This window comes from Homarus americanus, unplaced genomic scaffold (genome assembly GCF_018991925.1).
Source record: "Homarus americanus isolate GMGI-L3 unplaced genomic scaffold, GMGI_Hamer_2.0 scaffold54631, whole genome shotgun sequence".
Taxonomy (NCBI): Eukaryota; Metazoa; Arthropoda; class Malacostraca; order Decapoda; family Nephropidae; genus Homarus; species Homarus americanus.
In genome coordinates this window covers 1-11,716 of record NW_024717202.1, presented here as the reverse complement: position 1 = coordinate 11,716, position 11,716 = coordinate 1, and the positions used below count along the sequence as shown (strand labels likewise).

The 11,716-nt window shown below is 42.6% G+C and overlaps 1 protein-coding gene across 1 annotated transcript; it reads right to left on the bottom strand.

The window, feature by feature from the left end:
* Positions 1–373: 373 nt before the first annotated feature.
* On the bottom strand, positions 374–11,604 carry LOC121858826 (solute carrier family 35 member F5-like). Its single transcript, XM_042355459.1, has 4 exons — positions 10,630–11,604; positions 9,553–9,709; positions 2,557–2,716; positions 374–1,781 (listed from the first exon to the last, which is right to left on the bottom strand). The coding sequence occupies exons 1-4, from the start codon at positions 10,642–10,644 to the stop codon at positions 1,532–1,534; spliced, it is 582 nt and encodes a 193-aa protein (XP_042211393.1). The 5' UTR covers positions 10,645–11,604; the 3' UTR covers positions 374–1,531.
* Positions 11,605–11,716: the final 112 nt, after the last annotated feature.

Here is an 11,716-nt window from a genome sequence, read left to right as displayed (position 1 = left end):
TATTACAGTAGTATAATTTTTATTTATTCCTAACATTTACTGGTACTACAGTATATGCACAAATGATGCAACCCTGGTGCCTAAGGTCCGTAATTGCCTTGGATAATGAGGAGTATCTATTGAAATATATGTGGTGAAAGTTGCTGGCTGAGAAAGCATCTCCCCTTATTCAAATTAATTCTTATGGGGGAAAATTGCCCCAATATTCACAATTTCGTTATTTTCAATGACTTTTAGGAATGCCTCCCTTGCGATAACTGGGGTATTCCTGGTACAGTATGCACGTGACACAGTACAGCCGGGCAGTCACCCAGCTGACCCAATGCCTTAATACATATGTTCACTTCCCCCACATACACACACATGCTCTTAATTTTTTTTTTTTTTTAGTTTTATAATTTCTTTATTTCTAAGCCACATTAGAGTATTGTAATGATTTCTTTTCTTCTCAAACAAGCACAGAGAAGCGATAAACATACTGAGATAAGGGAGAAGGATGGTTTGTTGATCCTTTATATAATGTACTTTAAACCTTTGTTATCAAACCACTATAAAACTATTTAAAATTCAGATACTGTACCATGTGGCAACAATGGTACATATTCTGTTACGAGTAATACTATTAGAAATGTCGTTTGACAATAAATTGACGATACGTATTTAGATAGCCAAGCAACTTATGAATTACACTGGTGTCAATATACATTACTGGACCCTCGATAAAGAATGATATTAGGTTCCTGAAACCTCAATTAGTTGTGAATCATTCTTTACTGAACTTCTTATGGGAAAGAGGGCTAGGGTCTGAACATCGCAAAGATTGACTTTTTTAACTATAGTACGTATGCCTATTTTCATCCACGATGGCGTCACAGCAGTAGAGTACTGCATTCACAAGAGTACTGTACTGTACATAACATAAAATATGGTAAGAAATGATTTATTGAGAATCGTGCATGTCGTATTCTCTTTACCACCGATCAACAACTAACCATCACCATCTCCCTACTGTACACCCATCTTATGATGTCAAACAACAAGCATGGAATTATTGTGATCCTAATACTACTCATAATAAAATCACTGGTACTGTACTTCCCAAGGTAAAACTACTTTGTTCAGCAGCACACCTCCATACATTATTTGTTACTTATGGCATTATAAATTTTATGATTTGACAGATAAGGATGGGTGTTTTATTCATATTTTATTTTGCGTTATTAACAAGGTTCTGAGTTATGAATAAATCAACTTATGAACAGGTCCTGAAATGTAACCCGTTCATTATTCAGGGGCCCCTGTACAGTATACAGATTCATCCAAGGCAAACACTTGGATGGATGCCAATATGCAGAAATTAAAAGCAATATAACATTTACGAGACAAAAACTTATCATATTTTCTACAAGATCTGGAGAAAAAATATAACTTAAGTGTACATCTATTATCTATACTGTAATTCAAAATTTATATTTCTTTAATATTGTATACCATCAGCTTCAACTACAAAGAAAATTATATAAAGTTAAATTTACCTGTACATGTGGTTTCTTCTCCAACACTTTCTATGAAGATATTTCATTCCATCCATCAATGGGTCCCAGCTTTCATAATGTGTGAGAAGTGAGACAGCAATAAAAGATGTCATCATGGGAAATGCACCAATATAAATTAGCAGTGAATACTTGATGCCCTTGAGCCAGATGTCCACAAACATTGTCAAGGGAATAGTTAAGCTCAAAGATAAAGTAGCCATCAATGATGAAGTAAGGAAGCATCCCCTGCAAAATAAAACACCTTCAATTCCCAAGTAATTCCAATGTAGGTCAAACAATTATAGAAGGTGTTAACTAAGAAGACAATTAAAAAAAAAAAGAATCTTTACTGCAAAATTTTTTTCTTGCATTATCAGCTAAGAGAGGAATGTATGATATTCTCTGAAACACTTCAATTCAGAAACAAATTCAGACTTTATTTCAAGAAATAAAGTATAAAGGTAAGCACCTATTTGGTACATCCTTTTTCTCTTTTATGATACAGTGGCTACAATCAAGAACATATACACACACACACTGTTCGTTTTTGTCACTCATCCTCTAAACCGCTAAGACACATGCATTGTGCGATATTGTCCCCTTCCACAACAATGCTCAAAGACATCCTTCTACATTTTCCCTGTCACTTTACACAATCTAGCATCCTCAAACCACAGAGTCCATTCTCAAAAAGTACTTGATGCCATACTGTCTAGTCAGGCTCAAGATGATTATAAACTAACCTAAGGTATCATATTGTTTCACACAGAGTAAGCACAGATACTTCTTTTAGCTACTGTACCTATAGTTTTTTATTTTCCTTTTTTATGATGGTTTTTCAATAATCATAATCTATGGTTTAAACATATGGGAGATAATGGCCGGAATCAACATTTCAAAGAGGTCATGGTCATCAGTGCCCAACCATAAAAATTCTGGACATATTAATCAAATTTCATAAATGAGATTGACAATGTCAATACTTTGTGATAAATGGTTTAATTGATAAAGCATTACTAACCAAAGCCAAAGAAGTTCAGACAGGACAGTTCCTACTAAGCCATTAACAGACATGTAGAACAGGTGTTGCAGATTTGGCAACTGAAATGTCTCCCATCCAAAAACATCCAACAGGGGGAACCCAGGCCACAGAATGATGGTATTGAAAAAGCCCACAAATCCTGGAGAAAAAAAAATATTAATAAGAAAACAAATTAAAAAGACCAATACATTCAACCTATCTATCTACAGTACCTACACCAACTGTGCCACAAATTTTGTTTTATTTCAAGAAGTTAAAATCATTGCACTTTAATAATTCACACCCGAACAACTGAAGGCAATAAATTTGTACAGAATAAAGCAAAATTATCTCTCCCTGAAAAATAAGAATCCTCTCTTTGTGTTAGTGTTGTGTTCTGACAGTTTAACGGTGTGAATTCCCATGAAGAAGTAAATACAATGCCTGCCAAGTAACTGAAGTATGGCATATGAATACGATGTGACAGTTAGAAATTCAATGACAACACAATTGTATTAGCTTATGACTACCTGGTAAATGTAATAGGAGAGTGGTTAAGTTATCATTTCATATTACTGTACAGCTATATTGCTAAAGTATTACCTTCAAGAACTATAAAAACATTGACCAGATCATGATGGATCAGGGAGTTGATCATTCTTTGAACTGGGTCGACTCCTCTGATTTGCCCTTTGAGGAGATGCTGATATTACATAATGATGTCTTCTAGTCCATTTCAAACCATTATTGTCCAGAGGTGGCAAAGAAAATTACAGTACGAGATGACTCTCGTTGGAATGACTCCTCTATAAGTTCACTTTGTATGGATCGTAGAAGTGCTGAATGAGAGAAGCACAGGCAGTGAACAGACCGTACTAGATCAGAGTACATAATATGACTGTGCGTACGGCTGTTGTTTGTTCAGTGTGGGCACACAACGCTGAATATTGTATACTACAGAAGTCAAATGGCCTCATGTGGCAGTGACCAGAAAAAAATATATACAGTTATGAATGGGCTGTTGGGCCAAAGGTCTGGAATTACTATGCTTTGTTCCACTTCAAATGGTCAGCTTGCCTCAGATTTTTCCTAAGGTTTTTATGACAAAGATATCATGTGACCTTGATTGTGTTTCTTTAGATGAGAAATTTTCAGTTATTTTCAACCAAGTTACACAATAGAACTCACTCTTTCATCATTTTGTCTTACAGAGGTGAACAACATTCTGCACTATATCAAGGATTTGAAGAAGACTTTGTTGTCGTGATCTTACAAATGTATTTAAGGTATCACTCTCTTATGAACATACTGCAGACTTTATTTGTAGAATCATATATATGTGATTTTCAGAGGGTAATTTTGTGTGATCTGAAAAACAGGCTTTATTACATCCACTTCTGGTCTTGATACTGAAAATATGTAAAATTATAGTCATCCAGTCTCGAGTCTCATTTTCATCAGAGATCATACTATGCTGGATTAGTTACTTTCTCTGTTAGAGAGAAGCAAGTGATCCATCTGGTCCAGTCAGCCTATAGGTTGCATCATTCAACTGAAACTGCCTATGTTGAATTCATAATGATTTGGTAATAAACACTTGCACAGAAAAGTCCTCCCTCCTGGCCCTACTGGATCTCTCTGCAGCATTTGCAGCATGGCTTCAGGATCTTTGGTCATTCAGTGTCCATGATGATGCATTCTCACTGTTTGAGTCTTATCTGTCAGAGTGATCTCAATGTGTGATAGTTGGTGGAACCGTTTCAGACCCGGTCCCTTTGCAGTTTGTCGTCTCACAGGGATCAGTTTTGGGACCACTTCTGTTTACAGTCCATACCAGTAGTTTTGTAATTTTGCTGGATGTGTAGGTTACTAGTGTGCCCTGAAGAATGCTGTGATGGCTAGGGAAACACTGAGTAACACTGAGTCCGTTTATTGTGGATGAGAGAAATACAAGTGGTGACCAGCGTGTGCCAAGCACGGCTCACACAGTCAGACTGAAGCTGCCTTGCCATATGGCAGCCTCGGGGCAATGTTGCCACATAACACGTGCAGTATTGCCACGTGATTATATATATAAATGCTACTCGGCACAGTAGCTTATGTACAGGGTTGCTACTTGGCACAGTAGCTTATGTACAGGGTTGCTACTCGGCACAGTAGCTTATATACATAACCTACATCTCCCTCCCCCCTCACGCTCATAGTCTTTGTCTTGAGCGGACTTCTTAGTCCTAAGTCGCTCCGAGCGTCGAGGTGCACTGTGGGGCGGATCCTCGTGAGGTGTAGGTGACTCGTCCTCGGTCAGGGGGCCAGCAGTAGGGGGTGGGACTGGCCGGAGGAAGCGGCGGTTCCTCCACCAGACACGGCCGCTCGGCATCCTGACCTTGTAGTCCCGCGACCGGCCGACGCCCATCACTATGCCCACCTTGTCCCAACGTGTCGTCGTCGGGTCCCAGACGCAGACAAGGGCACCAATCTCCAGTGGCTGAAGAGGGCGGGCACGGTCGTCATACCGAGCTTTGGCGTCCTGGGCACGTGAAGCGGCGCGGCGGTCACAGCTCTCGGCTTTGGTCTGCCAGTCCTTCGCAAAGGCCTTGGCGTGTGTAGGAACACAAGAGCGGAGAGGGTGACCATACAGGATCTGGGCAGGGGAGCGTCCTGTGTGGGTGGGAGTGGATGCGGGTTCTGGGCAGCTCTGTGTGGCAGTGCCAGGCGCGTCGCTCGTTAACTCACGCACCCTGCTGGCGGTGTACCGAGCAGCTGGGATCTGCTCAGGAAAGTCTCTGGGCACCACGCCTAACTCCTTGCAGTGCACCCACGACAACAAGGGTGTAGCGAGAGTAGGCCGCACGTCGATCCATCAGTAACACGACCTGTCGCCGTAGGTGATCTCTGCCTGAAAGGAGCCCACAGCGTCCGGCATCTGGGAACCGTCCGCATTGTAGTACTGCAGCTGCGGCGGTGGTCCCAGGCCGCGTTTGGTGAGGCCCAGTTTCTGGAGGTGCTTCAGGCCTATCACCGTAGTATCGGCGCCGGTGTCTGGTATCACCTCGATGTGACCCGACACATCACCGTGTGTGACGGCGACGCGGATAGTAGGGGAAGGGGTAGCCCTGGGGCGTGTGGTCGATTCCACCCTCCTGATGTGACTCCGCTGCTGCTTGGGGCTGCGTGGGCCATCTGGAGGGGGCTGCGTGCGAACCACCCCGAGGGAAGTGCGCTGCTGTCCTCCTCGTCTCGGGCTTTTGGGCTTGGGTTGGCGGCAGCACTTGTCGTAGTGTCCATAGCGACCGCAGGCCTGACACTTGTGGCCTCGTGCAGGGCACCTGTCTGTGTTAGACCAGTGGCCCTTACGGTCACATCCACGACACAGTGCGTCGGCGGCCGGGCAAGTCTTGGGGCTGTGCTGCTTTCCACAGCTGCCACAGGAAGCACTAGGCGGAGGCGTGGAAGAACGTGTGGCAGCCTTCGCGTTGTTGGCCGCCTTCTTATCCTTCTTGTATTGTGAGATAGCTCTCACAGCAGGTGGGGCCCGTAAGGCAGAGGTGGCGGACTTGGTGGCCTCGTATGACCGACATTCAGTCACTACCACCTGGAGTGTGGAGGAAGCGTCCAGGGGGATGAGTCGCTGCATCAACTCTTCGTGCCTGACACCTGTCAAGATCCCGTGCTTGATCCAGGCTTCCTCACATTCCCGGCTGTGCGCCTTGCAGACGTCGATCTCCTCCGACAAACTCTTCAAACGTACAAAAAAGTCGTCAAAGGATTCGTTCTCCGCCTGCTTGCAGCTGGTAAAGGCACGGCGACGCAAAGCCTCGTTGTTCCGACCCTTAACGTGCTCCTGTAAAAGGTCGAGCACATCCGTCACTGAAGATGTAGAATCGGGAGGCACTTGCAACGTGTGCTCCAAAACTCTCTGGGTCTCCAGCGACAAACACATCCGCAGTTGGATGAGCTGTTTGTTTGGAGGCATGCTGTCAAGGTCCACCATCGTGGAGTAATCTGTCCAACGCCGCCTCCACTCACGAAAAAGCTGAAACGTGACGTCTGGTGAGAGGGCGGGTGGGGGTTGAACAGATGCCTTGGGAGCTGTTGGGGTAGCAAGAGTACCTGGAGGACGCTGGTGTGGTGGAGGAGGGAGTGTACTGGCGCCTTGAAGCGCGCTACCTGCAAGTGAGGGAGGGTGGGTTAGCGCCAGGGTCGCCAATAGCGCCTCAAAACGCAACTTTTCCTCCTCTCTTCGTGTCTCCTCCCTCTGAAGTTCCATTTCTCTACGTCGCTCGTCCCGGTCGTCCATCCACTTCAGAATTGTGGCGATGTCCGTCACTGGAGGTGGAGGATGAGAGTCTGCGCCCGGTGGAGGGGAAGGTGGTGGGGAGTCGTGTCTCCCATCTTGACGTTGTCCCTTCTTACCTCCCATCTTTGTGTGTGCGTGGACTGCACTGTTTAATATATAAAGTGGCGCCTCAACAGCTCGAACCACATATATAAGACATAAACAGCGCAAAAATCACGCTTATGGTCCAGGTCCACTGTTCTGTCCGTGAGTGAGTGAGTGCGTGCGTGCGTGCGTGTGTGTGTCTGAGAGAGCGGAGGGAGCGTGGACAGCTGCGTGGTCCGGCAAGACCGTCAGTGTCCCCCGGATGTCGCACGAGAAGGGTGTGCGCCTGCGTGCTCCGTGGGTACCACAAAAAAACAGGCCAATGCTCAACTTAGCTCTAGACACACACTAATACACTGACACTAACACTGCCACTGTCACTAAAACGCACTGTGACGGCGCAACACTGCACATCGCGGCGAAACACAGCGCAACACAACACAACACACTGAGTCGACGCGCATCACCGGCAGACGTAACTGTCGGCATTGTTCACACACTTTGTAAGTCCACAGATCCTTGACACTGCGCCATGAAAGTTACTAGTGTGCCCTGAAGAATGCTGTGATGGCTAGGGAAACACTGAGTAACACTGAGTCCATTTATTGTGGATGAGAGAAATACAAGTGGTGACTCGCGTGTGCCATGCACGGCTCACACAGTCAGACTGAAGCTGCCTTGCCATATGGCAGCCTCGGGGCAATGTTGCCACATAACACGTGCAGTGTTGCCACGTGATTATATATATAAATGCTACTCGGCACAGTAGCTTATGTACAGGGTTGCTACTTGGCACAGTAGCTTATGTACAGGGTTGCTACTCGGCACAGTAGCTTATATACATAACCTACAGGATGTTCATGGTGTTGCCTTACTATTTCTATGCCAATGATACACAGCTTTATGTCCAAATGATAAATGTCAAGGATATTGAGAGATATTGAAATTCTTGATGTCTGATATTAAAAAATGGATGGCTAGACGAAAACCTAAGATGAATGATGGCAACACCGAGATTATCGTCATCCAAGGAAATAGGAGGGGTTACAGCACAGATGATTTTGGCTCTTTAAACTTTGGAGAAGTACAACTCAATCCTGTCAATTCTGCTCATAATCTTGGAATGTATACTTTGACTCAAAACTGAATTTTAGAGTCTATCTCGATTAACCCTTTAGAGGGCAGCCCCACACTTAGGTACTATATTCATTTTATTTTTACTTTTATCCTCTTTGCTACTGATTGGCTCATTAGCAGCTTGGGCAGTCGGTCACATCTCTGTTATGTACTGTTGGCGAATACTGGGCATGCACTGACTCCTGAGTATATCGGAACCTGCTCCAATGTTGGTCAAATCTGGTCTCAAATGAGCTCACACTCAGTGCCGTCACAACACTCTCGGGTAGATTGTTCCTCGAATTCACAATTCTCACTCCAAACATGTTTGCCCTCACAGTTTTATGGACTTGTGGCTTCTTCAACCTTGAGCTGTGACCCCTTGTGAGGCGGACGTCCGCCAGCTCCAGGTATGTACATTAGACCAAGCAGTGCCCCCTGAGGTGTTTATACACATCGATTAGGTCGCCTCTCGCCCGTCTGTAGTATAAGCTAGGTAGTTGCAGGCGTTCTAATCTCTCTAAGTATTTGAGGTTCTGTAGAGCAGGCCCCAGTCTGGTAGCCCTCCTTTGGACATTTTCAATCAATTGACAGTCTCTAGTATACCTTGGGGAAGCATCTACTAATGCCAGAAGAATTCATTCAGCTAAAAGGTTAAAGAGCATAGAAACTCAGTTGCAACTTTCATATTCAAAATCTATCGGCTGTGAAACAGTTTTTAGATAGACAGTGTCTTGTGGCACTTATATTCACTTATTTTGTCTTGGGTTGACTATTTTAACTCTTTATGGGTTTGCCTACCTAATTATCTAGTGAAAAAAGTTCAGGGTGGTGAAAAAGGATGCCAGGCTTACATGTGCTCTCCTACTGAGGACTTCCACCACCCTATTCTTAATCGAATTGCACTGGCTTCCAATTAAAGAAAGAAAAAAGTTCAAACTCTGCCTAATGACTTTTAAGGCACTTATGTTTGATGAGCCTAAGTAATTGTCCAACCTACTAAATCCTCTGACCTAGAGCATTGTGGAAATGCTCTTTTGTGGCCCAATCCTTTTCCTATATCGCACCCAGATTGTACAATCATTTGCCTGCATCCATGAAGCAGCTGACTTCTGTGGAGGCTTTTAAGAAACAACTTAAGACCTTTCTTTTATTTTGAAAGCACATGATCCTGAAAAGAGCTTTGGAAGTGATACAACTTAAGGATTAATGAACTGTCACTTCTTGTGATTTTTGTTATATTTTTATTTTTATTTTTTTATTCTCAGAACTTTGACTTGTGAAATTTTGAGCGCTAGTGAATTACTTGGAAGAATTGGAGCTTTTGTTTCTCAAAAGTGCCAGCTTTTATTATTATTAAAACAATATCTGATTGATCAATAAATCTCCCAGAGCTAACTGGGTACTAAGGGCATGGAATGGGGGGAGGGGAGGGAAGAGTGCAAAGAAGAGGAGAGAGAGATGATAGAAGGGAAAGGAGAGGAAATTAATTCACTTACCAAAGAACATAGTAAAATCCATACGATCTTCAGTTGGAACCTTGTGCTTCAGGAAGACCATGTAACAGGCATAAAGAATAGCTCCAGCTATTGACCATACCACACCAACAGGCACAACTGAACTTTCAAGGTTGAGGTCTTCCAAACTAACTAAAACCTGAAAAGTAATTGGCAAGACATATATCCAAAATATCTTAAAAATATATGTTGGGTATATTCAAAGTTTTAAACTGTTTTTTTCTTGGATAAACACTGTCATCAATCACAAAACAGTAATGAGGTCTCCTAGCTTTCAAACATGTATCATTATCACATGTACACTTTCCAGAACATGTAGTGTATCTCGAAAACTAGATACACTACAATACTGTACAGGGATCCCCGACTAACGAACGTCCAACTTACGAACGCCTGCAGATATGAATGGGGTTAAATGTGAAATTTACAGTATCTCTTTAATTTACCTGTAAGCCCCCCAGAAGATGTTTTAAATCTGACCAATATCATGTACATTTTGAGGCTATGTGCACTTGATATTAGGAGATATTCTAAAATCAATAGTAAATACTTTTTACAATACAAAAATGCCTGAGTACAATACTGCATTAAAGAAAAAGTATTGGAATTTTCTGTTGAAAAGGGAACCCCCGCCCTGGATCCACCCTTGTGGTTATTTGCACATACAGGTACAAAATATTTAAAGTCAACAACATCCTGCAGTCTCCCATCCACACCACTGCACCTCTTGTGTACCCACCTTCCACACTCACTGCACATTACTGACGCTACCAACACCATTCTTACAGACAACACATAGCCATTAGCAATTTTGGATAGTGCAAACTTTGAGGATGGAAATTTCTGAAAAATAGTTGAATTATGATATATTATGAACTATGGAAGTTTTGGTGGATAAATATCACAAAGATGAAGCATAAAATTTTATATGCTAAAATCTGGGCCTTTGGCTGGTTATGTGCTACAGTCTTAAAAAAATAAAATAATATAATATACCTGTAATAATATAAAAATGGACAGTACTGTACATTACATCTAATACAATATTTGACTACTTACCACACCTGCAACCATAAGAAGAACTGAGGCCAATTTGGAGAGAGTAAACTTGTCTGTTAAGGATGATGGAAATATGGCAGCAAGAATCAAGGTAAACAATCCAGATGTTGATGAAATAATATTGACAACACCAGCTTCTGTGTTGCTAAGTGCTATTTGGTAGCTGTAATTGCCTGCAAACCACTGAAAAAAAGATAAATCTAGATTAGGAAGAAACCTCAAAGACTCAAACTATCTAAAACTATGAAATCCTATTGGTATGGCCAAAGGTTGCGTGAAATTCTAGCATACTGAACACCCCATGATAGCTGCCAGACATAATAAGAGTAAATTTATTCAGTGGCAGGAAGCATAATTCATATCAACAATGCAATTTCTGTAAGACAGTCCTTCACCCAATCACACCAGGAGTGATCTGAACAATATATGGTCCAGCTAAACCATGAAATTTTAAGGTAGCCAGCCAGCAGTAAGGAGATAAAAAGTTGAACTCACAAGAATCCCAACAATCTCATCAATCAGCAATAATGATAAGTACAGTTCTCCTAGCCCTTGAGTCTTAGCTTATTCATAGCCAAACACTTGGGAAACAGAGGGAAATCTACGAGATAACTGATTGGCTGGTAGACGAACATACGAAGAATCACTACAGTTCTTCAGTATTTAATTAATCATATATATATTCTGATACTTTAAAGAAATTAACTTTACTGTGTTGATCTCTGGTAATTTCTGCACTTGGGGAAATAAACATTAGCATGATAGGGCAAACATATTAACTCAAGAAGATGTGGAAACGTCCTATCTGAGGAGACTAGGACTCTCTGGCATCCAATAAATCGGAATTTGCAATAAGTTGGTATGGCACATGATAACCATTACATTTTGGAGTAGTCGGCAAATTGGCGCTAAGTTAGCAAGTCCCAAGTTATGTGCAAGAACTCAAAAGCTGGCCCATGCTTAGTAGCCCATGTCGGCCCCATGATAATCAGTTTACATGCGCCTCGTGTCACTGGTAGACCTTCTGACAGTGATTAAGCGCCCATGAAGCATTACCGTACAGATAGTGTTAAGTGTCATGTATAAA

Bases quoted from the DNA above. Each gene is read 5' to 3' on its own strand.
- LOC121858826 (XM_042355459.1), bottom strand. The intron at 2,717-9,552 runs GTAAGTGAATTA...TTTTTTCTCCAG, and splicing joins GGATTTTACTATGTTCTTTG to GATTTGTGGGCTTTTTCAAT. The intron at 1,782-2,556 runs GTTAGTAATGCT...TTTATTTTGCAG, and splicing joins TCTGAACTTCTTTGGCTTTG to GGGATGCTTCCTTACTTCAT.